The sequence below is a fragment of the Rattus norvegicus genome, chromosome 1 (assembly GCF_021556685.1).
Source record: "Rattus norvegicus strain SHRSP/BbbUtx chromosome 1, alternate assembly SHRSP_T2T, whole genome shotgun sequence".
Taxonomy (NCBI): Eukaryota; Metazoa; Chordata; class Mammalia; order Rodentia; family Muridae; genus Rattus; species Rattus norvegicus.
The window spans coordinates 228,807,866-228,835,166 of record NC_141534.1 but is presented as its reverse complement, the minus strand read 5'-3'; the positions used below and the strand labels follow the sequence as shown (position 1 = coordinate 228,835,166).

Below are 27,301 nucleotides of genomic sequence, written 5' to 3'. Positions count from 1 at the left end.
GCGCTGAGGAGGCGGAGCATGGGAGTGTAGTTTGTAGGAAGCTGCTACACCCTGGTGGCCTTCTGTTTTGTTGCACGGTTGTTCGGGTTCACGTAGGTGCATCCCTGTCCCTAAGCGAACAGGCGACGACACGGGTAGGAGCGGTCTCAGAGGTCCAGGCCGGAAGTGGGCTGAGGCCCGCCCTTTCCTCTGTGCTGTGAATCTCGTGCAGCGGAGGTGTTTGCTTATCCCGCACCGCCCGCAGATTCCAAGACCTTTCCAGTGGGTGGTGTCTGACAAAGAGAAACGCAAACCATGGTGGGTTTGCTTCAGCCCGTATTTTAGTCTTTTGGTAACTTTTAGCAAAGAGTAATTCAAGATAGAATGCCTGTCTACCATGCCTATGGCCGTAGGTTCAATCCCCAGTGCTATAAGGAGAAGACGGAGAAAAAGCAGTAACTAAACTTAACAAAGGAAGAAAATGTTCATCAGCACTCTGAAAAAACTATCTTTCCAGGGCATGGAAGATCTGTTTTAACTCACAGGTACTGAGAATCTTCAAACAAACACACAAACAAACAAACGAACGAGACTTGTGTGTATGGGTGTATTTAGGAGTATGCACAATGTGCATCAGTATCTAGATATGTACTCCAAAAGGTTGTGGGAAGACAGCGTTATCGGAAGTGTACTAGCTTTTCTGTTTGATCTCTTCACTTTTGCAATTGGTAATTCTTCCACCCGAAACAAATGAAACAGTCGCCACTGCCATTTTCAAACTAGCGACAAAGATCAGATATGTAAGAACTTAGTCCTTCAGATGATTTGTGCGGAGACCTTGTTCCCTAACGATAGAATTCAGCATGGGCTGGTTTGTTCCTTCTATTCACTCAGAATCTTGCCCTCCACCCCCAACCCCAATTCCTTGTGAAACTAAGCGTGTGTAAACCAGGTAGTATAAAGTATATACATGGCTAAAATGACTGTAATAACACGCAAGTGTCCCTCCCTGTTTCAGAAGGGAAAGAGCATCCGTGTGCCTCCTCACTGTCAGCTGTATTTCTTTCCTATGCCCAAATAGTCTTGTTTCAGGCTGAGATATTTATTACTTCTTTGTAATTTCCCCCTGTCCACTCACTTATCTATATTTCTGATACACTTTTGGTTTTGCTAATATTTTAAGATGTACCAAGATCTAACTGACATACAATAAGCTGCTTATATTTCAAACGTGTCATTTTGCTATATATACGTCTGGGAAAACACATGATAGTCCATCACCTTAAAAAGCTTCGTCTTTAGTTAGAGCACTCAGGAGGCAGCAGCAGTCTGAGAGTTTGAGGCCAGTGTGGTCTACAGCTCTAGTTCCAGAATAGTCAGGGCTACAGAGAGAAACCCTGTTTCGAGAAACAAAATCTATAAATGCTAACAGCATTGTTCAAAGTTGTTGTATGGATTTATTGCAGTGTTTTTCTCAGTTTAATTTTTTTTATAGCACCAGTAGTAGTAGTAGTAGTAGTAGTTGTTGTTATTATTGTTGTTATACATCCTCATCAGCAAACAATATGGCCAATGTGAAATGGTATCTCATTGTGGCCTCAATTTGTATCTCACCCAATGAAGCTGGACATGTTTTTGTAGTTATAGATTTTTGGTTTTGGTACAGGGATCCTTATTATAGTTAGTGGTGTTCTTTGACTTACATGTGTTTCAAATGATCACTTCTGTTTTTGTTAGGGTTTGGTCTGCTGTAAGAGGTTGATCTTTACACTACCATCTGTGCTTAAAAACCTACCACCTGAACTCTAGAGCCTGTGTTGCCCAGTTTGGATGACTAGACTTTGGTTAAAGGCATGTTGCATCTTTAGCCCTCCTTAAAAACTAGACCATATGTCCTTTTTCTCTGGTTTGTGAGAACCTTTTTATTTAGTATGCTAGAAAACATTTTCTATGGTAAGTTTGTTAGAAATGCCAACTTCTACCAATCTGTGTTTTATTTTCATTGTGTGGCGGATTATTCTATTTTATTTTTGAGACAGGGTCTTAATAGGTATCGTTGGCTGGCCTGGAGCTCTCTAAATAAACCAGGCTGGCTTCACAGAGATCCATCTACCTCTGCCTCCTGAGAACTGGGATTAAAGATGTGAAATATCAAGGCTAGCCTTAACGTTCTCTTTTTTTTTCTTTTATGTATATGAATACGCTGTAGCTGTCTTCAGACACACCAGAAGAGGGCATCAGATCTCATTGCAGATGGTTGTGAGTCACCATGTGGTTGCTGGCATTTGAACTCAGGACCTCTGGAAGAGCAGTCAGTGCTCTAAACTGCTGAGCCATCTCTCCAGCCCTTAACTTTATTTCTATATTGCATTCATTACATTGTGTTTGCACATGCCCATGTCACAGCACAGATGTTGGTTCTCTCCCTTCCATCTTGTGAGTGCTAGGGATCAAATTCAAATGGTCATACCCAGTGGCACATTCCTTAACCCATGGGGCAATCTTGTTGGCCCTAAATGGTAATTTTAATGTAACAAAATACATCTTCCATGTCTTAGTTTGCCTAAACATTTAGTTTTGTCTAAAATTTTACAGCTTCCTATTTTTCTTTCTATACATAAGTCCTTCATTCCCTTGGAATCAGTGTGTGTGCACACATATGTGTCTGAATGCTGAGAGGAAGGATTGAGTCTGTCCTGTTCCCATATGGGACAGTTGCCCTTGCTCACTGCTGCACATGGAGTTCCTACTCCATGGTAACCTTAAACTTACAGGGTTGAGCACTCTCTGTGCACCTCAACTATTCTCTCTGCAATTGTGTCTCAATAATGGTATCTACATGATTATAGCTTAATAAGCAGGTTTGACAGTAAAAGTGCTTACTTCCAAGCCTAAGAATTTGAGTTCAGTCCTTGTGACCAGTATGATGCAGTGGACTCCGGCAAGATGTCCTTTGATCCATGCCATGTCTGCAAACCCATGCACGCACACACACTAAGTAAATTTTATCTATTAAGAGGTTTTTGACAGCTGCTGAGCAATCCTTGACTTTTTCAGTGTTGTCTGCACTACCCTTGGCCCCTGGCTCTTCCGGCTGCAACCGTCTCTAGCATTCCCTTTGGGTCTTTTGAATTCCAGTGGAATTACAGATGAGTTTGGGGAGAATTTTTCATCCTTACAACATCAAGTCCACTCCTTATTCAAGAGCTCTAGTTAGATTTTTAAATGTCCTTCATTAGAATCTTGTAGTTTCCATGATAGCTTCTACCTTTTGGCCAGGTTTAACTTAAAACATTGCCTATCTTTTTGTGCATAACTGTCTTCTTTATAAGACCTTGAAAGTAGTACTTGTGGTCACTTTGTCCTCGGGTGGATCAATCTACTTAGTCAAGGAAGTGTGTCCTCTTCACCTACTTACTATATTCATTGTTCTCTATCTTCCATTTCATTCATTTCTGTTGTTTGCTTTGTTTTCTTTAGTTTGTTCTCATGGAACCTCAGATTGTTGGCTCAAAGTCACCTCAATTCACTGTATTACTGAAGCAGGCGCTAGAATTGAGGGTACACAGTCTTCTTTTCCAATACTAACACGGAAGCTGTAACTCTCCCAGTATTCCCGCCTCTGCTACAGTCTGCAGTTTCTGGTATGTTGTTCTTATTATTCTTGAGGTTTGAAATATTTTAGAATTTTTTCATTCTATTAAATAAACTGAATGTTTTTAGATTTCATTTTAATTTAACCCCTGACACTTTAATGTAATTCTTCGCATTAATATGTGATAGTTCCTCTAAGGGTAATGTGCATCTTCAGCTGGTTTTCAGAGTCTGTTTAAACTCTGAACTGCTTATTTATGTAGAACATAGCCTCCTTGCTACCTATGATCACACTGGCCAAATAGTGTCTTCCAATTCTGACTGTCCTATAGTTTGGTATAGAATGGGTGCTGCCGAACCTAACATGAGTTCAGGCCCTGTGTAGGCTAGGGGAAAACCAACTGAGGAGCAATCCTCTGACATTCACCTTCATGTTGTTACTGGTGAAGCTATACACATATAAATAAGTGAATGAATGAATGAATTTAACAAAAATAAGATGCAGCAGGTTCATGTTCTCAACACTGTCAGTAACGAGACAGAAGTTGATTTTTAATTAACAACCTCTCCCGTTTTCTTGGTAAAGAAGTAATCCATACTATCTCCCCCTTCCACCCTCCCACGATAGTCACCAAGGTCAGGTGCATTACCAGATAGGTCTTCACCACTCAGGGAACTGTGGAGGACTTCCGCAGCTTTGTGGATAGGTGAATGAAGTAGAAATATAGTCTCTCAATGGTGCATGTGTTAAAGGTTTGATTCCCAGTGACTGTTTAGTGGTGAAGGCTCTGACTTCAAGAATGAATTATTCTTTTAATTGTAACTGATGGTTTGACTAGTAAGAGGTGAAATCTAGGAGGTGAATGTACATGCTCTGGGGGCTATTTCTGTTCCTGGCCTTTTCCAGCTCCCTCTGCTTCCCAGCTGTCATAAGGTAAGCAGCTTGCCCCATCCATGCTCTTTACCTCACATTCTGCTGGATGTACACACACACACACACACACACACACACACACACACACACACACACGGAGGGAGGGAGGGAGGGAGGGAGGGAGGGAGAGAGAGAGAGAGAGAGAGAGAGAGCGCCAAGTGAGCAAGGAGTGAAGCTGTGAGACAAAAATAATAAACCCATTATCCCTTTACTTTAAAGATATGTTGTCATAGAAATAGAAAGTTGACAATACAGTGAGGAGGACTAGGGGAGGAGAAAATACCAAGTCAGAATAAAGTCCTCACCCAGAAGCCTTCTGCTGAGGCACTGTGGAGTTGTCTGGCAAAAGTCCCCACAGATACCACCTGCCTGGGTGATAAGGGTGATAAGAGTTCAGAGAAATGACCCCAAATGATAAAAATGCTCTTCTTGAAACTTTTTTTCCTGCTGTTAGCCTTTATAGTTTATTCTATTATTCAAAAAAATTAAGGATCAAGACTAATCTTTTTCCTTGGAACATTCCAAGTTCATTATAATGAACATAAATGAAGCAAAATGAAAACAGATATTACACACCTTGGCAAACTCAAAGTTCAAATACTGAGTTTCTAGAAGCATACAAAACAAGGCTAATGAGGAGTTGAGAAATGTGCTCAAATAATATTCCCACTAGAGCCACCACATTGAGGGAAACAACCAAGATCTGTTATAGCAATTGGTAGACTTTAATATTTAAAGGAAAATTAAGTCCATATACACATTAAAAATATAGGAAATTTCATGCAGACATGAAGCTTCCAATCCAACCTTTCTGGCGACGTTTAGAATGTGAATTACATATAAATCTCATACACTTTACAGTTCCCAAATGTGATCATTTCATACTGTGAGTTCTGTAGCCTCCCTGTGTATTTTATATGCCCTATCTTGCTCACTGATTAGAACCTAAATATTCACCACCTCAGAAAATGTAAATTTAAAAACAGTAAGCACATGATCACCTTATGAAAATGAGAACATTCGTGTATAGCACTAATTTAAGAAAAAAATTTAAAATTTCAAGGCTTACACACTCCCAATACCTAGACCTAAATATAAAAAATACAAAATTAAACTCCAGTGATACTTCTATTATTGATTTATACCATATCTTCAAGTTTAGAATATATTAACTTCAAAAACCACAAGAGAAAAAGTGATGCAAATTTATAAGGTATATTTTTAAAATATTCATGATATGAAGGAAAAAATAATGGATTTCTGAGTTAAGTAAAATACATAATTTAGAAATGTAATAATATTAAAGAGTAAAACATAACAGAAAAAAATTCTTAGGTAACAAAACCAACCCTCTGGTGTCAGTCTGTTCTTTTGTAAAAAAAAAAAAAAACCAAAACAAAACAAACAAAAAACCACTTCAATGAATAAAAGCATTCCTAAATAACAACTCAAAAAGCATGCATTTCTTGCTAGTCACTGGATATCTTTTAAAATACATTTCTTTTAGGTTAGTTTTTTCCCCTAAAAAAATAATTCTGAGAGCTACCTCCCCCTTGTACATGGTGGTAAGAATTCCCACCAAATGAGCATCTGTAAGGTAGTGCGCAACGGAAGAGCAAGACACGATTTTAAAAGAAAACCAGACTGTGGATTTACACAGCCTAAGAAGTAAAGGTTGCTCCGTGGAGCCATGGACTGCATAATGGCAGGACAGAGGACAGGCGTCCCACACTGTGTAAACTCTCCCAACTAGAGAGACAACCAATCCTGCAGACTCCCAAACCTAGACAATCCAGTCTCAAAGATGGCAGTAAGGCTGCCCACTAACGTTCGCACGGTGACAGGCAGTTATGTCACCAGTACATAGAAACCCTAATCTGCATGTCACAGAGAACACATCTGTGAAACACCCTGCAGGGACTTCCTTTTCTTGTACAACTACATTAAAACACTGTCCGCCTCTACTTTCCTAGCGAGTGGAAATGGAGTAACAAACATTAAAACTAAAACTCCCTCTGGTCAGGCCTCCCTAGAGGTAGAAAATTAAAGCAGCATGCACTGTCTCAACTCCAACTCTTAGCAGGGGGCAAAATCAGTATTAATCTGAAATTCCATGAATGGCTGCTGCCTAGGATACCAAAGACACAGACCACAGGCATTAATTTATCCCTGAATTTCATACTCAGAATGTCTCACATTAATTCTATGATAATTTTCACTAGATACATGTTACCTAGAAAGTGCTTGCTTTCATAAGCCACATACTTTATAAAGACACCATTGTAAACTTCACACTGACAAGCTTTGTAATTAATTTCTAATTCAAAGTTATGTATTTCAGATGGGAAGATTTTATTCTGATTTTTCCAGTTTCTTAACACTGCTTTAAAAAAAGAAACTTTTGGGCCTCTGAATATTTATATCTATACATTTCAAAAGGATCCAGGAATTAACATAAGTTTCAGTTTAACGTGGACAGAGACTTTGTCTGTTACTGTAGCTCATGAATTTTAACCTGCACTACAACCGATTTAGATTTCATATATGACATGTTTGATGCTAACAACCGATTTAGCATTTCATATACAACATGTTTGATGCTTTCTAAATACAGCTGAGCTAAAAAACCTAATCTGAATGATGAAAGAACAGTTTCAAATTCTCTAAGTATACTTAGGTCCAGTGAGAACAAGAGTTCCAGTTCCAGATGCTAAATATGACAGAAGATCCTTTAAAAAGTAACACAGGCAATGCTAAATGCAAAAAAGGAGACCATTGTGGGTTTTAGTACTGTCAGTCAGTCATTCATTAATATGGCAGACTTGCAACTGCTTCATGAAAACTGGAGTTTATGTTTATTCTCTTAAAGATAATTCTGGGCTTCAAAGAAAAAAGTATTTGAAGATAGTTCCTATCTGCTTTTCTTCATTTTTTTTTTTTTACTTGTGTGATATAAATTTGCATGGTATAGTATATTTCTGAAAAAAGCAATAGACATCATTAAGAAAATAGACACTATTTTAGATTTTGTAGGAATAAGAAGGCACCACTGATCTGAGGTTGTGTCCTGTTGTCACCGACAGTTGACTGTAAGTTGTTTATTTCAGCATTTATGCTTATTAAATGTTTTCTGGGTAATACCACTTAAGACCATTATTGTGGCTTCCGGACCACAAACAAAACACACTCATAGTAGTACTTCATCATGGAGAGGTCATTCACAGTATATGTTGACAGTACGGATTCTTTCTCCACCTGCAACACAAAAGAAAATAAGCTCATGACGGCAACACTGTTAAAATACCCAGACGTCAGCAGTTGTAGACCCTATCATAAGCATGTTTAAACATATCTGCACGGGGGTTGGGGATGTAGCTCAGTGGTAGAGCGCTTGAGGCCCTGGGTTCGGTCCTCAGCTACGGGGGGGGGGGGGGGGGGGGGGGGGGACATATCTGCACATTAGACTAGTGGCACCCATAATCCCTTTACAAAAGAACAGGTCATGTAAGTTCAGTAGCAAACCACTAACTACAAATACGGTGTGGGGGACATGAAAATAATATACAGACACCATTTCTTTGATACCTGCCTTCCCACCATCTTCCTCCTCCAGAGCCTAATCTACTTGGTATCTGTCAGTGAATGATAACCCAGGCCATTGTCAGCTACCATTATTGAAAGTCTATTTGAACAGGAATTATATTGTCCCAAACCTTTACAACTATAAAAGCTGTTTAATAATAATCTCTCTATCTAGAAAAAGCGAAGTGATGAAGCCAAATCATAACTGCTATAATGCCTACATTCTTGTTTAAAGGCTTTCTGAGTTAAATTTTGGCCCTGTGTCTTTCCATTCTTACCTCTAGCTGGAATCCATACTGCAGAACAACGTTTTTAATATCCTCATAGCTCAATTCTATAGACAGTTCATTTGCCAGGTTTTCAAAGTGGTAGAGTAGAGGACCTATGGTTCGAAGAGACTGGATGAGTCTCATGGACTTACGCATACACTAATACGTCTGTACACTACTTTCCAGATGAACTAGTTGAGTAGGAAAAGTGTAAAACGAAAAGAACCACTACATTTGCTGAGAACAACCTTCAAACCTCTGAAACAAAACCAATCAGTTTCAGTTAAGAAAACATCCTCATGTCACAACTGTACCTTCAGACTACCCTAGATGAGTTAAAAATAAATCCTACACACAACTTGCTCCACTTACAGTCCTCAGACAACATACTGAGATTAACAAAGAAAAAGAAAAGAAAAAGCAAGGAACAAGCAAGACCATGTCTGCTCCTAAGAGACCTTTACATCCTATAGGTAAACATTTTCTTCTTTACTTTTTAGGTAGAGTTTTTCAAAATAGCCCAAAAGACTCGAACATCAGATTCTCTTGCCTCAGGCTCTTAAATGCTAGAGATCTAGTCATGCTGGCCCCCGTATGTTTTTTACCCTACCTAAAGTACTAGAATAAATGACCATGCATATAATTTATAAGTTAGTACACTCTTCAAAATAATAGTTTTTCCTCTTTAAAAACCTACTCTTTCTGAGACGATTTCTGACCATCTTCAGTCCTAACCTACATTTAAAGCCTTTACAGAGCATAGAGCCCTCTAACAGTCTTCCCAGCAACCACATGGGGACAAAAGGAGACACCAGAGCTCCCTGGAACTCTAGGTGCGTGGTTGTGAGCTGCCGCCATGTGGACAGGTACTAAACCCGGTCTTCTGCAACAGCAAGAAGATTTTTAACCATGGAATCATCTCTACAACACTCCTTGGCCTACTGCTTTAAGAGCATCTGAAAATGCAGTTTGTAGGTATACACTCCCTCCAATAAGTCATTTGTATTTTCTTTCCTCCTCTGTTTGATCTCAAAAGCCTATAAAGCCCTACCCCTCAAACTCAAACTTTAGGTATACTTCAAACTTTTGCTGAAATCCATCTAAGTCTCCAGCCTAATTGTTCATACTTGTAATGGCTAATGTGATATGTCAATTTGATTCATCTGGTAAGAAGTGTATCTTTTAATTGAAGACTGTCTCCATTAAGATCGACCTGCGGGCATATAAGTGAGGCATTTTCTTGTTTTTAAGTGATATAAAAGAGCCCAGTCCATTGTGGCAATGCTTAGACAGATGAGCCCAGGCTTTATAAGAAAAGTAGCCAAGCAAGCCAGAGAAAACAACCTAGAAAGTAGAATTCCTCTGCTGTTTCTGTTTCAAGCTTCTGCCTACCCTGAGTGCCTTGGCTTCTCTACATGATCTACTGTAATCTGTAGCTAACATAAACTTTCTATAGTACAGCATCCTTTAAGGCTGCTTTACTGCACTGTTTGTTACACACCACCTTCAAGTAAACATCAGCATTCAGATCTGCAAACTAAGCGTCAAGCATTATGACCCACAGTTTGTGGTATAAGTGCACAAGTGTGCACACGAAGGTCAGAGGATGACACCGGATGCTCGTCTCTATCACGCTCACCTTATTTCTATGAGTCAAGGTCTCTCGTTGAACCTGGGGACATATATGGTGGTGGCCAGCAAGCCCCAGTGATGCCCTTATCTCTGTCTCCAACAGCTCTAAGGATATAGGCATCTGGCTTCTCCTTTTAAACGATTCATTTTTATTTTATGCACACAATGTCTATGTGTCTGTGTAGAGTGTATACCACATGTGTATAGGTAACTGCAGAGGCCTGAAGAAGGATCAGATTCATGAAGTGCCCAAGTTACAGGCTGCTGTGAACCATACAACATGGGTCTGGGAATCAAACTCAAGTACTCTGAAAGAGCAGTAAGTGCTTTTAGGCTTTGTATGTGCTAGGAATCAAATTTAGGTCCTGATTCTTGAATAACCGGCACTCCTATTCATATTACTATGTCACCACCCCAAAGATGATGTTCTTAAGTTTCTTCTAAGCCTATTAAAATGATTAGCATATACTAATTATATGACTTTATAATATTTTATATTATAATATTTATATTATTACCAGTCAAAGACAATAACTGTGGTGTGAATATACTCTCTAGTCTTTTAATAAATTGTGATTTGACAAATATTTTCCCTTACACAAAGACATTTCTTGAAGGTCAAAGGCAACAAATATGTTTACTGCCACAAGAGTTATAGGTGGAAGGTCCCTTATCTGAAATACTGGAGAGCACAAAGTGTTTTAGGTTTTAGAATATTTACATATACAGAATGAAGTATCTAAAAGAGGGGACCAAGTCCAACCACAAAACTAATTTGTTTCACAAACAGTTAATTGCATAGCTTGATTGTTTGGATAGTACTGAGCAACCCAGGGCTTTGCTTATAGTAGGGCTCTAGTAGTAAGTTTTGGCTCTTTACCCTAAAAATAATTTTGCACAGTATTTTTAGTACATGTAATGCTGCCAATGAAGTTTGAAAACCACTGCTGTAGGGCGTTTTCTTAATTAGTGATGGGTGGAAGAGGGTCAGTCCATTGTGGGTGGGGCACCCCAAGGCTAGTGGTCCTGGTTCTGTAAGAAAGTGGCTAAGGAACTCAGCCTTTAAGGAATGAGCCATTAAGCAACAGTCCTCCTAGGCTTCTACATCAGCTCCTGCCTCCAGGTTACTGTCCCATGTGAGTTTCTGTCCTGACTTCTAATGATGAACAGCAATATGGAAATGTAAAACCAAATAAACCCTTTCTTCCTTCCTTTAATTGCTTTGGCCAGGGTGATTTGTCATAGCAATAGTGACCTTAACGAGAACTACAACCTATGGCTACAACAGACTCCCATCTCTAGAACTATGGTAAAATAAACTTCTGTTTTTCATTGGATCTGTTAGGCAGTGCTTTAGTAGCCCAGCCTAATTAACAACAGAACAAAGATGGTCTCCTAGTGTTAGCTGAGGTAGTTTGAGCAGATCACAGAATAGAAAGGTCTCAGAGAGGCAGCAGAATCACATGAAACTCCTTTGTTGTTGCTTTTTAATCCATGTAAGAGAAAACTGGCTTGGAACACAAGACCAGTACTTAGTTCAGACATATAGATGGAGAATTAAAAGCAGTAGGGGAAACTGTACAGCAGGATAGAAGGGAGTAAAGAACCAGCATATGGTACAGAAAATAAAGAACACTGGTAATATCCAGAATACAGCAATATTTAAGGAAAACTAGATTCTTTTATTATTTTTAAAGATTTTTCTAAGTATGTGCACATGTGTGAGTATGCGAGCATGTGTGCTGGCATCTGTGGAGGCTAGAGGTGCTTGGACCTGGGGTTATAGGTGGTTATGAGTCACCTGATGTGGGTGCTGGGAAATGAACCCCAGTCCTCTGCAAGAACAGCTGAACTCCTGAGCCACTTTTCAGCCCTGATTATGACCTTTATTATTCTTTAACTCATATATACAAAATATTCTATTTGTAAAGTATTAACTAATGTGGGTTTTTCCATTATTCTAATTCCTCAAATTATTTTGAAACCCTGTGGCTAGATGACTAGAAAGTCTACCTGTCCTCTTGTAAGCCACCTGCTCCATCCATGACTTTTGTTGCTTATAACACATAGACATTATAGTACAACTACTTTTAGCTAGCTGCTCTCCTGGCTATAAGGGGACCAACATTGTTTTGGGCATTTGTTATACAACTTAAGTGTTCAGCTTTTATATGAGGTAAATACCTTAGAAAGACAGAAAAGCTTATCATAACTCAGTAACTAGAATCCAAACCTTCAGTTATGTAAATATCGGGTCATATTAATGCTAAGCACAATGTCACTGCCTGACAGTTTCAGGTTGTGAGCCTGCTTCTTGCCATAAGTAAGCTACAGGATCATTCTGCTAGTTATTTAAACCAAGACTCATTTCCTTTTATTATTTAAACAGTGCCTTTTCATTAGGGCTGCTCTGACAGGCTGAGGGTGTAGCTCAATGTCAAGAGCACTTGTCTTGGGGCATGAGGCCCTACCCTCACCTCTAGAACCACAAAACAGAACAAAAGATAGAGTTGCTATGAATTTAAAGTATTTATAAAGTATTTAACTCACATGAAACAAAGATTCTCAGTAGTATCCTTCAATGCCAAGTTTCTCAAGGCACTTACTTTTAAAGATCTATGGTTTAAGATATTTGAATTTGATGATGACTGCATTTTACACCTGTTCTCATCTAGTCCTACAGAATTCTGAAGTAAAGTGGGAAAACTTACTATTTCTAGTCTTGGTCCTGATGAAAAAAAGTTTTAGTAAAAATAAAATCATTACACAGTATAGTTGACAGAACCTCAACAATAAAGAAGGTATTTTATGCATCTGTCCTTTTCTGTGGTAGAACACTCTGCTGGTTTGAGTATGCCTAGCCCAGGGGGTGGCACTATTTGAAGGTGTGGCCCTTTTGGAGTAGGTGTGCCACTGTGGGTGTGAGGTTTAAACCCTCATCCGAGCTGCCTGGAAGCCAGGCTTCTCCTAGCAGCTTTCAGATGAAGATGTAAACTCTCAGCTCCTCCTGTACCATGCCTGGCCAGACAGTAACATGCTCCTACCTCAATGATAACGGACTGAACCTGTAAGCCAGCCACAAGTAAATGTTCTTATAAGCATTGCCTTGGTTATGGTGGCTGTTCAGAGCAATAAAACCATAAGTAAGACAAACACTCATATTCTAACTTGGTTAACTTTCTGAACACAGGGCACATATCACACTTAGAGAAGATATGCACACTTAAATGCATATTTATGATACGTGCATATTAAATGCACATTTCACCATACTTCTTTTCCCTTTAAGAGGAAAACCAGGCAATTCCCTTTAGATTGAAGAAGAAACAAGTCCCACTCATAATTTGATTTCTAGTATCAAGCAGCAGGCTCAACGTACAAGTTTTTTTGCATACATGAAATTATATTTCTATTGCTTAAACTCATGATAGTTAGAAAAACTGTCTTATCTACTCGAGAAGAAAAATCCATGATCGAGGTAAAATGTTTTCCTTCTTCTAAGGATTAAAAAGAATAAAAGCATTCTCTTCTCTGTTTTTTGGTTTTTTTGGGGGGGGGGTGAACTTTTTTAAACTTGAAAACAGATTCTTCTCTCATACAATATATCCCCAACAAATTTCCCCTTTCTCCATTCCTCCTAGCTTCACCCCTTCACCTTCCCTCTCCCTGCATTTCCTCTTCAAAAAAGATCAGGTCGGGAGCTGGAGAGATGGCTCAGCGGTTAAGAGCACTGACTGCTCTTCCAGAGGTCCTGAGTTCAAATCCCAGTAACCACATGGTGGCTCACAACCATCTGTAATGAGATCTGATGCCCTCCTTCTGGTGTGTCTGAAGACAGCTACAGTGTACTTATATATAATAAATTAAAAAAAATTAAAAAAAAAAAAACAAAAGATCAGGTCTCTAAGAGATGACAGCCAGATAGGATAAAATAAGATACAATAAGACAAGGCAAAAGCCCTCACTACCAAGGCTGGACATAGCAGCCCAATAAGAGGAAAAGATTCTCAAGAATAGGTAAAAGATTCAGAGATACATGGCTCCCACTCTTAAAAGTCTCCAAGGACAGCAAGCTGACAGCCACAACATATATACAGAGGACCTAGTGCAGACCCACACAGCCCCATGCGTGTCATTTCAGTCTCTGAAAACACTCTCTTAACAGGGTGAACTGCTGCTGTCCACACGGAGTGGAGGAAGGCAAGGCAAGGCCTAGGTGCTCAGTCAGTCAGCAGAGCAAACTTGGTGTACTCTGAAGACCCGTGAGGCTCGACATGACAGCCACCTCATGCTTGGATTCCCGCTGCTTTCAGAGGTAACACCCACTAGGATATGGTCTAACAGATAATATAGCATAACCACAGTTTTCTCAAGTATCTTACTGTGACACTACCAAATGGAAAGGCAGCTCTAGATACGCAGACTGACATATGAAATGTTAATGGATATATAAACACTTACCAAGATTTATCCAAATTCCACCTGGCTTGAGTATTCTCCATATCGTATCAATATAATCAATGACATTGTGAGCTGTGTCTATGAAGAAACAGGTGGCAATACAGTCCCAGGTATCTAATCAACAGAAATCAGACCACTGCATCTGTTATTTTGGTTTTTTCCTTTTACCTTTTAAGCTTGCCAATTAACTCTTATAGCATATTAATATTTCATTTAGCTGAAGGGATATAGACATGATTAACACTATATACTCAGAATTGTCCATTGTCAACTGCTAGCCTTTAGTTTTACTGAATTTACTTCTGTGATACTTGTGACTGAATCTTAGGGTTTTGAGCTAGGAAAATACACTGTGACTGGGCTACCCTAGCTCTCATTTAGAATAAAACAAAATAATTGTTATCTTAATTTTTTGAGTTCTGATTTAAACAGAGTTAAGCACTAGTCTGGCAGGTAAGTAAGTCTTTTTTGCCAATTTGAGAAATAAACAACATCAAAATAACTAAATATTTACCATGACTTGATAATCAGGGGTAAGTTGTCTAGGGAAGCCAATAAGAACACTGTTTAGCTCTGGGAAGTTGTTGCCAGGTAGAGGAAGGGAGCAAATAAAAGATGTAAATGTCTATTCCAACTGTGCTGTAGTAAAAGTGCCTGGCCCAACAGCGATCATCTATCCCTTTGTGATGTTTATGCTTGGTCTTGGAGAGGCACTATTAAGAGGTGTGGCCTTGTTGGAATAGGTGTGTTATTGTGGGTGTGGGCTTTAATACTCTCATTCTAGCTGCCTAGAAGCTAGTCTTCTCTAGCTGTTTTTGGAATAAGAGGTGGGACTCCTCAGCTCTTCCAGCCCCATGTCTGCTTGGACGCTGCCAAGCTCCCACCTTAACGATAATGGACTGAACCTCTGAACCTGTAAGGCAACCCCAATTAAATCTTATCTATGAGTTATCTTGGCCATGGTGTCTGTTCACACCAGTAAAACCCTAAGACAACCCTCTTCCAATCCTAGGAGAGAAAAGCGATTCTCAGTTGCATTGTGAATCTTTTCACCAATTTGACTCCTATTTTGAGATCTTGATCCTTAACAAATATCCAAAAGTTTAACTTCTCCCACTTGTCCCTTTTTAACTTCAGAATGCAGTTTGATCTAATCTCAGAATTTAAGGGAAATAAAAATGTATTTTAGGAAACTAGATATATAAAATCTTTCTATGTTGCTACTCTCTATTCTACGCCATCTTTCCCATGGCTTCCTGTCCCTCTAATACAATTCAAACTACAGCTTTGAGTTGTCTTAACCAACCCTCTTATCTCCCTCCTCCCTATTAATCACTTCACCACAGCCCCTGCTGAACACAGCCGAGCGCTCTCCCCTAACCATCTGCTATCCCTAAACACACGAGTGGCAGCTTCCTTCTTAGTTTCTATTCTTTTTTTTTTTTTTGGTTCTTTTTTTTTTTTTTTTCCGGAGCTGGGGACCGAACCCAGGGCCTTGCGCTTCCTAGGTAAGCGCTCTACCACTGAGCTAAATCCCCAGCCCCCTTAGTTTCTATTCTTACACTTAGTTCTTTACATTATTTTCTTCAAAACAACAGTGTACATTATGGCCTCTCTGTCCCTTCCAGACTTGTTAACTTCTCTATGGCTAGGGACTTTGTCTTGCTATCTGTTGTGCTTTGAATACACTTGGCATTGACAAACAGATACATTTTGACAGAATGCTCTTGCTGCCACTCAGAATTCTGTTTTCCTTTTTTCCGGTTACTGCCAATTCACACTCTTCCTATTCCTGCCTCCCTCCAATGGCCTTCAATAATCTGCCAGGCTAAACTATAACTTCCAACCCAACTCTTCCACAACTGAAGTTAACCTAATTCTTAGGACATGCTTCCCATAAAGTTTGTTTCCTGGTCAGACTAGCCTGCTGCAGTCCCCAGTGAGCTTACTCTTTTCTATCATGGAACGTCAAGTACTATTCACCCGTCTGTCACCTGTTATAGAGAGCTCCAGTGCCACACTCGTCATTGCCACACTCGTCATTGCCATCTTTAGTGCAGTCAGCATATGTTTAGGTTCCTAAGTTGTTTTTTGTTAACAATCAACATCTCTTGAATACACATAAACTTCTATACATTTCCTGTCACTGCCTTTTACATAAACCTGAAAATACTCTACATTGTCATTGACATTGCACACCTTATATTCTGCCATCAAAATAAATGGTTATAACATTGGATCATTTTTAGTATAATGGGTAAGAGTTTTTAAATACTTGTTTTGAACTTACTGCATTCTGAGTAAATCTCCTGAAAGTCTCCTGCTGTCATCGAAAAGTTAGAACCAGGAGGAAGACTGTGGGGGTCAACATCAGGGAAAAAAATGGGTCGAATCTGATCAGCTGATCTCCGATTATTGCTAAACTGATGGATCCAGGGATAAAGTTTATATTTGTCAACTTCAGAACATCTGTAAAATATGAGTGTAAGGTTCAATGTTAACTACACATTTTACCTAAAAAATAATCTACTTTAAGCACTAAAATATCATCTATTGATTGAGGTTTTCACATGTAATTCATTAGACTTGAAGAGTATCAACACTATACACTGTACTCAGTTATCTGAAGCCATATATACAGGTCGATAACCAACCATGGGTTAAAAGAAATTTAGAGATTCACATATACTATTCATTCAAATTTTTAAAAAATTACTAAACTTTTGTTGTTTTCTCAGACAGGGTCTTATGAGGCCAGGCTGACCTTAAACTCACTGTGTAACTGAGGATGACACTGAATTCTTGATCCTCCTGTTTTCCTCCCACAAGAGCTGAGATTAGAGGCCTGTGCCATCACACCCAGCAAAAATGTATTCCTGGAACTCAAAGGTGAATAAAAACAAGCACACTGGTCTTGTTATTCTACTATTTTGCATGACTCTTTCCCCAGCTCACCAGCAACCTAAAAGGCATACTACCACCAATAGCACAGCATGGCACTAAGTTACCCAGCTGCTACTGACACAGGCAGCTGGTTTTTGTCTCAGATACATTGTCTCTTCTGACTTAAAAAATGGTCACTCTTTTCTACTACCTTCTGCTAGAGGACACAGAAGTTCTGGGATCCTCAATCCACTCAGTCATTTGAACATATATGGCCACTTCTTGGAAGTCGGTCAGGGAAAATATTTACAATTGCTAAAATAAACTCTTACCTTACCAAGAAACAAAAAGTGAAAAAGCTTAGAGAAATCATTTAGTTTCATGGAATGCCCAATTACTTTCTAAAAAGTTGTTTGCTTGCCCTGTGTCAACACTGTTAGCTAATTAACACTGGCTACAATGGCCATCAGTAAGCATTATGAATTCTATGTAAATATGATCTACATCAAGCAAGTACGATATATTTTTCTTCTAGTTCAGAATTGTTCAAAAATAGGCAAAGCAATTTGAATTGTTAGAGATTACTATTTCCATCAAAAAGTAAATTAAATACCTGTTGAGTACAAAGTTGGAAGAAAAGAGCATAAAAAAACTCCATTCATTTCCTTGACAAGCATAACCTAGCATAGCTATTTCCCAGGCCAATCTTCCTAGTCCAGCACCAGGTACCAGAATATTTACTTTAGAAGGATCCCTGAAATGAAACAAGGCAATTATATCCAGCGCCTCAAAGAAGAAAAAGGAAAGAAAAAGAGACAAAAGCCATATTAACAACTAAAAATGTATTCAGTTATTCAATAAAATAAGCTTACTTGTACCCTCTTGGCTTCTTAAAACTGAAGTATTAATAAATGTCAATAAAAATAAAAGATAGACAAAATTGTAATGTTATCAAGTAAGGGTTTTATTCCCCCAAAAATACTTTTCAGGAAAAAAAATTGAACCACATTGTATCTAAAAATGTATAGTCATTCTTATTCTTGGGAAGATAAATTATTCCAAAGTGATCCCTCATAACATGTGTGACTTTTGAACAAGTATTTCACCATGAAGCAGAGAACAAAACCTTACTTTTCTAAGTTCATACAACACAATTTACAGAACCAAATAAATTAACTCATTTATATTTTAATGTATAAAGTATATCTCTAAAATTTTATAGCTCTCAGGTACAAAAAGAAAAGGGCAGGGTTACTGGGCAAGGTAGCTCACACCTGTTACTTCAGAACTGGGAGACTGAAGGACAGACATGAGTTTGAGGCAAGCCTGGTCTACATAGTAAATTCCAGAGCAGCTTGGGAGACAAAATAGGACTGTCTCTGCTGCCCCTACCTCCCTTCCAAAAGAAAGAGAGGAAAGGTTAAAGGTTAGAAGCAACTGCCTTCTTTTCTGAAAGGTTTCATTAAGTAGCCCAACTAGCCTCAAACTTGTGACCTTGCTGCCACAGCTCCCCTTGCAAATACTTCTGGGCGAGCATTTAAGACAAATAGGCTGCCCCCAAGCAGAGGCTCCATTACCCCATCACATTGCCATTACATACTTTCTTCTCTCTGAGCTCTGCCATTCTGCAATTTAGGGGATAACAAATTAGGAGGCAGGGACCTTTTCTCAGGAACCCAGGTAAATCAAGTTTTAGGGTCAGCAAAATGGTTCAGTGGGGAAAGGTAGTCTCACTAAGGCTGAGAAACTGAGCTCAATCCCTGGGACCCACATAGTGGAAGAGAACCTACCCTTTCAGGCTGTCCTCTGACCTGCAAATGTACCCCTACATGTATTTGTACACACATGTGCACACAAGTAACTTTATTTTAAAAGATGAGGGGAAAATGTTTTTGTATAGGAACTAAAAAGAAAATGTGTGTAATCAGTATCATATTCAGTAAAGAGGGAATTTAACTATCACGTTTTCAAAATTTGGTTCACAAATCCAATTCAATTTCAAACTATTCAAATCTCACAAACTACCTGTTCCCGAGGCCTTCACTCTCAGAGAGCAACAGGACATTTTGATTAGCATTATATTCTACAGGATAATCTTTGCATATTCCACTTAAAAGAAAAAGAAAGAAATTGGGGAACCAGGGAGGGAAATGGCTCACTCAGTAAAATGGTTTTTTATATATCATTTATGGAATATATGTATGTCTGAATAATAGACCTGCCAGGAATAGATACACACCCAGTACTCAGGAGACAGAGGCAAGCAGATTGTTTGGAATTCAAGGCCATCCTTGTCTACATAGTGAGTTCCAAGCCAGCCAGTACTACAGAGTGAGAACGTCTGTCTTTAAAATAACAAAATAAACCAACAGGAACAACTGAGTAACTAACTTGTGGAAGATTAGTTGTATTCTTTCATCAAAACTTCCCTAACCAGAACCTTGAACCTTCTACTTCCACTTTGTGCCAAGAGGTACACTAGCATTTGAAGTATGAAGACTGCTATTAAAAGGCATCAAGACACAAAATACAGACCACAAATCCCTAGCTCATAAATGAGCAGAAACTACTGCAGATCATCAAACTGTGTGTATTATGACAAGAGGGTGTTTCCAGTGGGTCTTAAATAAAGTCAGAGTATGTTTGGAATAAAAGAATTGATCAAAAACCAAACAGGGAATGGGTGGGATGGCCAGAATGCTTTCCCAAATGTGTATATGAATCTTTTATAAGTCAGTGAAGAAAAACTTTAAATATAAATGTGATTTTAAAACTTTAAAACAAGGCTAGGCCATTTTACCAACAGTAAATGTTCTTATCAGGCTTAATTAACTGTATCTTTGCTTTACAAATTAGCAAGCGCCAATATAAAAAATATACTTGTTTTGTGGTATCAGTATGGTGACACTTGAGTGACCCCTAGTGGTAGGATTATATGCAACTCCCCCCAGAGAGTGAGAGTGTGAGTGTGAGTGTGAGTGTGAGTGTGAGTGTGTGTGTGTGTGTTTCATCTACCACAGCATGCATGTAGTGGTCAAAGGTCAGATTGTACGAACTGGTCCTTTTTTCTACAATGTCAGTCTCGGGAGGGTCACCAGGCTGTGCAGCAAGCACCCTTACGTATTCGGCCACCTGTAACTTTTAAGCAGCAAAAGTAGTTCTCTGAATCGTAGCTATTCTGTCCAATATAGCAGACAGCACGAAATTCATATTATTTAAAGTATATAGTGACATATGTTCTGAGTGTAAAATAAGTTGGACCTCAAATGATGAATGAAAAAAAAATCTCAGCAATCCTTCATATTGATACAAGTTGAAATTCTAGTTTATTAACTTCAACCTACTACTTTACCTTTCTTTGTAGCTATCAAAGCATTTAAATTACATGAAGACATTATATTTATAGCCTGCATATGAACAGGATATCCTCTTGGGTATCCATCCCTCTAACTAAGTTACTAAGTAAGTCATTAAAACTTTACACCAGTACAGAGATACAGATCAGTATGGTGCTTCTCTAGCATGTACGAAGCCCTGGAGCTTAATCCCAGCACCACAAAAATAATAGGCATATTGGAATAAGTGCAAATCCCAATATTCAGGGTGTAGAAGCAGGAAGACCAAGGAGTTCAAGGCCATCGTTAGCAACACAGCAAGTTTAAAGCCAGCCTGGGCTATATGAGAGCCTGTGTTTAAAAAACAAAAACAAAAAAACCCACATTACAGAACTCTGCATTACCTATCATACTTTGGCACTGTTAATATTAGAATAATTTCTATACACAGAAGTATATCTGTAAACCAGATTCAACATATTGAACTCTAAGAAAGATTTTGACAAACACCACCAAGCTATCCTTCATAAATTTTTTCCTATTTTTTTCTTTCACAAGAGACATGTTTCTCCACAGCTTGACGGTTTCCTAATCTTCAATTTTTGCAAACATTATGTAAAAATGGCTTAATATAGTTTTACATTTGAATTTTCGTATGAGATTTGTCTTATATTCCTTTTATGCCAATTTATGTCAATTTATGCCATTTTATTTTGAATTATTGATCTTAGTTTTGTCACTAAAGTATTGTTCTAGAATTATGAACATTTAAAAATCTGATTTGAAAGAAGCTTAAAATATATACCTTTTCAGTCAAGAAAGATTTCAGAGTGAGATAAAATGTTGTTCTTCACTCTATACAATTGCATATGGCATTCTAAAATTTCACCATTTTCTCTTTTATAATAGATTCCTTTAAGCTAACAAATCCCTTTGTAAATAGTTAATACATTTATTTTAATATAAATAGGAAGCATGTTTTTTTTAAACTCAGTTTTCCTAAAAACTATGTGAAAGATAAATTTTCAACAAGTCAGTCAATGTCTTCTTGGAGTACAGTGAATACTGACATACTCATAAACAAAATGTTACCCTCAAATGGCCTTAAAATATGATAATGAATTAAGATCTTAAAACCAAAAATAACAAACCAGTTAATAGTTTTTACAATAAAAAAAATCCGAGCCTTCAAGGCTGACTCAAATGTTTCTTTCCTTCATGTGTATACTTTACAGCACTGAAGCGGCAGACACTTGGGGAAGATGAACATTTGCACCGTTGTTTTGTTTGGGTGAAATTTTCAACATATAGTATTCTATCAGATGTTTAGCATTACACTATTCCTGTGTTCACATTTGAAAAAAGTTTAGATCTTGAGCTCACATACATTTTGCTTGAGAGAAGGTCTCAATAGCCCTGGGTAGCCTTCACCACACTGGTCCTGAGCTTGTGTTGCTACCCCTGCCTCTTCCTCCTGAATGCTAGACTGCTGATCTAATAGTCACCACCTTCAGCTAACCTTTAATTTTAAGTGAAAATAAAACAAAAACAAAGAGTATTGTTTGCTAACTTCGTTCAACTGTTCACAAGAGCAGCATAGAAAACGCCTTTATATAAAACCAAAGCAGACACCAATGATCTAGTATTTGGTAAAATGTAGAAAACATTTCTTTATCAATAATGCAGAGGCCAATCTGTGCCTTCAAAATTGGTTGTTCTTAAAAAACTCAAACACATTATTTTCAAACATGGACAAACAGGTAAAATAAATGTGTTAACATAAACCATTTTAATGAGCAAGTACAGGTAGTTCTATGCATACTCATTAAATATACTGTCTTTCATAGACATCTCAAGATGGCCATTCATTTGAAATCTCAGTAAGGAAAGGTAGATGAAATTGAGTCAAATCCAGCTCAAGTATGTGTAAGGACATCAGGTTTTATGCCTGTTGTATCTGAGACCTAAATGACAGTGCTTTATCCAGAACTAACTTGGATTCTGAGGGACTATAATTCATGTGCCTCATCCAGGCCCTTTTCTTTCTTTGAGACAGGGTTTTGCTGTGCAGCACCTCAAATTCACAGTCATGCCTCAGCCATGAAGCATAGGTACGGGAGACACCACCCCTACAACTGATTCTGGGGTTTATGTTTTACGGGAAAGCTATGACATCAATTATGTATCTAGTCTTAATGTTTACCTTTCTTATCTAACACAAAGAAACTAATCTAAGTAATACAAAATGATAGAAGGAAATCTGTAATTTTCCTGTCAGGTCCAAGATCGGAGGAATCAACATTTTCCCCAGTATATTTCATTTAAGGTCTAGGAGTATGTACATGGACATATATATCTGTATATGTCTCTAACACTCGCTGTTCTCAGGAATGGAGAGGGGAGATGGATAATAGTGACAGACGACTCATGTCCTTCTTAATCCTAAACTCTGACATCTTTACCTACTAAAAAATGCCTTTAGCTATTCTTTTACTTGTAAAATAATTTAGTAGTACCACCTAAAGCTAATTCATCTGTTTACCAGATATTATAGTCTGTAGAACAGCAAGTGGGCGAGCTTCCTGAGTACCTTTAACAGTGGCGCTCTTTTTGTTAGACTGCTAGTATTGAAAGGCTGATTAGACACAATTGCATACATTACTCAGTAATTTTAAGTATAAACAAACAATAAACATCAGAAGTTATGTTGACTTAAGCATCTGAAACTCATTCAAACTTTGGTACACACACAGTATAAAGAGCCTGACTTTATAAGCTACTTTCAGAAAGAAAGATACTATGAATTTTCAGAAGTACTTAGACTTTAAAGAAGCCATTATCCAGCACTTTATTGAGCAAAGCATTGATGATTTTCAGAGACTAAAAATTGGAAACTTAAAAACAAATAATATCCCCATAGAAGCAATGCTATTCATAAAGGTTCATAAAACTTAAGGCAATTATAAAAACTATAAAAAAAAGTTAATACGAAAATTTAGCTCATTATTCTAATAGCTATGGAATCCTTCATGAACTGCCACTGTTAAAAATCTTAGAGGCAAGAGTATAGCTCAATGGGAAGGCCCATGTGTAACAAGTACACCGAGAACCTGTAGTAGCACTGCTGGCTGAACACGGCAGCCTTTAAGAATGGCAATTTGTACTATTCTGACTCAAAGTCTTCAAAATGATTCTTAATGAAGATTACTTCCTACTTCCTATCTTCCAGAGAAGAATAAAAACAATTTGCCATCCTCTCTAGAAGAAAGGCTTACTCCTAGCAATAGAAAACCATAGGCCACATCTCTTACAATGAACGAGTATAGAAATCCCAAACAAAATATTAGCAAGTCTAAACCAACAATATGTTTAGAAAATTATTTACCATAACCAAATGTGATCTATCCTAGGAAGGCAAGGGTGATTTAACACAAGAAAATGAGATTTTAATAAAACAGGGTGGGGGAAGACCTCAACAAGGTCGTCTCCATAGAATCAAAAGGTATTTAACAATATCCAACATCCTTTCAAAGAAAGGTGGAAAAATATTGAACAAGGAAAGAAGAATTAGGAAAACCTCAGTTAGCATTATACTCAGAAGTAAAAGAGAAAGCTTTCCCCTAAGGATAAAAATAAGGAATAACAGCATTTAAGTTTGGAAGGAAGAAATTAAAACTTTTTGCATGACTATGATCTAACATATAGAAATCCCTTTCCCCCAAAATAAGCTATAGCAATGGTAGAGCCTATTCAGAAAGTACAGCCCAAAATGTCCAACACTCGTAAGCATATACATCATGACTCTTATGGTGTTTAATCTCCTGAAAATAAACTTTATGACATGACAAGAGCCATGTTTGACATATATGCAGGGAAATGTCATAATGAAAACCATTATGTTGAATGCTAACTCAAAAAAATAAAAAGAACAGATGATACTTTGGATAAAAAAACAAATTGTGACAGCTTAGATAATTAAAACACACACACACACACACACACACACACACACACACACACACACACACACAGTGAGTTAGCCAAGGATTTTGTTAAAAGTTGACTCTGCATTTCTCGCCAAGATGCAGCCAAAAGAAGGAAGCTCCCACCCCTCCCAAGCACAAGTCAAAGCGAAGGCCTTGAAAGCTAATGTTGAAAGGCGACAGCCACAAAACGAAAACCCCACAAGTCATCCACCTTCAGGTGGCCGAAGACCTTGCAGTTCAGGAGGCAGCCCAAATACTGTCAAGAGTGCACCCAGGAGAAACAGGCTTGGCAACGATGCAACCATCACATTCCCCTCACCAGTGAATGAGCCATGCAGAAGACCGAGTGCAGCATGCTTGTGTTCAGTGCAGAAGTTATCAAGGCCAACAAGCACCTGATCAAACAGGCTGTGAAGAAACTATGAGACTGATGTGGCCGAAGTCAGGCCCTAATAAGCCCCGACTGAGAGAAGAAGGCACATGCTCACTTAGCTTGATTAGGATGCTCTGGATACTGCCAACAAGATTGGGGTCATCTAAACTCAGTCCACATGGGTGATTCTAAATATACATTTTTTTTCACTATTAAAAAAAAGTTGACTCAGCAGCAAATGTCTTGCTCCTAGCTTTTGCTTACATCCTGTGTGCGTAGCAGTTGATTTACTATTGAAGATATAATTCTTTTATGCAAGAGGCCAATAACTACTCACTGTTGCAAAATTTTTCCTACTATTCTGTCTAAGGAGAATGCTGAAGTCATTGTATATGAAATAGAAGATGAAATACAGACAAAACTTCATAATCCGATTCATTTTCTAGAAAGAGACAATATTCCCAAATTACTATGTTTCTTGATGCAAGGTTTATAGGAAATTTCTTAAGAGACCATCTGAAGGAATAAGTACTTGTAGGTACTTCAGAAATGAAAACTATTTACACTGCCCTCTATACTAGTGTTCTGACAGAAAAAGAAAAATATAATATATTTTTGATTAATTTATTTACTTTCATCCTCACTATTTGTTTTTGGGATTTTTTTGTGCATAAAATGTTCAACTAAAACAAAACTATTAATGCAAAAACTCAAGAAAAAAAGAAGTTTAAAAAAAAACCTGAAACAACACAGATGTCGGGATTGTTGGGGAAAAACTTAAAAAACAGCACTAAAACTGTGCTGAGCTGAGAAGGGGCAGCTCACGCCTGCAGTCTGAGCCTGTGGAGGATGATCTTGGCAGGGGGATTGAGTTCAAGGTCAGCTCATGGACTACAGTGAAACCTTGCCTCAGGAACATAAAGTTCAGCACCTACATTAGGGACAGAGTGTACAGGCAGGACCAGCACTGAGTCTGGGTGTGTGTGTCTGTGCAGTGCCCAAAGTAACGACGACAGACCAAGTGTGCTTATCTGCGGTCCGAGGCTGCATTTCATAGTACAAGCAATCAAATCCTCGGAGAAATAACCAAGCCTCACAGGAGTCTACAACACGGGTAGGTCTCAAATACCTCATATTTTTCAGCAAAAAGAAATCCCCAAAGGTAGAAGAATTTAAACAACAAAATCAAAACGATAACTTAAGATTATAATTCGCTGAATAAAATTGGAACTGTAAGTCCTTGAAATAAATCTGTATGGAGGAGACCGAAGAAGGGCCCCCTTTATTAGAAAGCAGCCTGTGAACTGTGAAGGTTAAAAGATCACCATCTCCCAGGTGTCACAGCACAAAGTGATAAAACGTCAGGTTCCATAACTGTGTTCGAGGGTCAATTTCCTGAATCTGCTAACTGAAAGTGAAGACATTTAGTCTCAAGCATAAGCTCTGTGCCTCTGTGGTGGAGCACAGCTTTAAATCCAGACTCAGAAGGCGGAGGCAGGTGGACCTCTGTGCTCAGGTCAGCCTGGCCCACACAGTAGGTTCCAGGCCATCCATGGCTACACACTGAGCCCCGAAACCTGAAGCTGTGAAGTATTCAGCAGGAAGAAACCACGGCAGACACTAGACGACTCTAACGCTTTACAGTCACTCTGAATGCGGGTTCAGACATCCACATGCTGAACAGGGAGGGAAGGAGAAGATGGAATGATATATCAATGACGCTGTAAAATGCCAAAACTTGATGAATGTTGATAAAGAACCCTAATTTTGAAGTTACTTCAAAATTAAAGTTCAAAAGAGAGAAAAAGAGACAAAGGTACCAACATTCCTCAAAGGATTTACCCAAATTCAGTTCTCAGCACATGGGGACCTATGGATCCCAAGGGCCTGAGACAAAATTCACTGGGCCTATGAGCATGGAGGAAAAAAAGTCAATTTTATTTTATTATTTAAAAAAAGTCTACCTTAAATTTTAAGTACAGACTTATAAGTTTTGTGTCTGTGTGAGGAAATGTGCATGTGTGAGTGTAGATGCCCACAGCGTCCAGAAGGAGACTGGGTCCCCTGGAGCTGGAAGTTTAAAGGTGACTGGGAGCCTCGTGGTAATGTTCAGCTGAGAACTGAACGTGGCTCGTTGGCGAGAGCAGACGAGCATTCTAACTACGGGGCCTTCTTTCCAGTTCAAACAGATTCCAATGCAGGTAATACATGTAAAAAGAAGTATGTAATAGCATGGTATTTGCTTTAATTAAAATATAAATCACTCCCTTTTG

At 38.5% G+C, this 27,301-nt stretch overlaps 1 protein-coding gene and 1 long non-coding RNA gene across 8 annotated transcripts in view; one reads left to right on the top strand and one right to left on the bottom strand.

The window, feature by feature from the left end:
* On the top strand, window positions 1–27,301 carry LOC134485209 (uncharacterized). Of its 5 annotated transcripts, XR_015647997.1 has the most exons (5): window positions 1–297; window positions 393–524; window positions 3,460–3,623; window positions 14,156–14,305; window positions 17,190–17,376. It is a non-coding gene; the product is annotated as an uncharacterized LOC134485209 (long non-coding RNA). The 5 variants fall into 5 exon arrangements; XR_015648015.1 differs by lacking the exons at window positions 393–524; window positions 3,460–3,623 and adding an exon at window positions 24,752–27,301 and having other exon boundaries at window positions 17,190–17,340; XR_015648021.1 differs by lacking the exons at window positions 393–524; window positions 3,460–3,623 and adding an exon at window positions 19,551–19,724 and having other exon boundaries at window positions 17,190–17,340.
* Window positions 5,212–27,301, bottom strand: part of Carnmt1 (carnosine N-methyltransferase 1) — a 29,568-nt gene continuing 7,478 nt past the window's right edge. For 2 of the 3 annotated variants that reach the window (XM_087549801.1, XM_087549811.1), the window contains exons 4-8: window positions 17,948–18,088; window positions 16,742–16,920; window positions 14,452–14,565; window positions 8,368–8,471; window positions 5,212–7,762 (exon numbers count right to left, since the gene is read on the bottom strand). In XM_087549801.1, the coding sequence (XP_087405927.1) occupies window positions 7,661–7,762; window positions 8,368–8,471; window positions 14,452–14,565; window positions 16,742–16,920; window positions 17,948–18,088 (640 nt within the window). In that variant the 3' untranslated portion in view covers window positions 5,212–7,660. The remainder of the gene's footprint in view (window positions 7,763–8,367; window positions 8,472–14,451; window positions 14,566–16,741; window positions 16,921–17,947; window positions 18,089–27,301) is intronic. The other variant, NM_001024974.1, reaches the window with a different exon arrangement.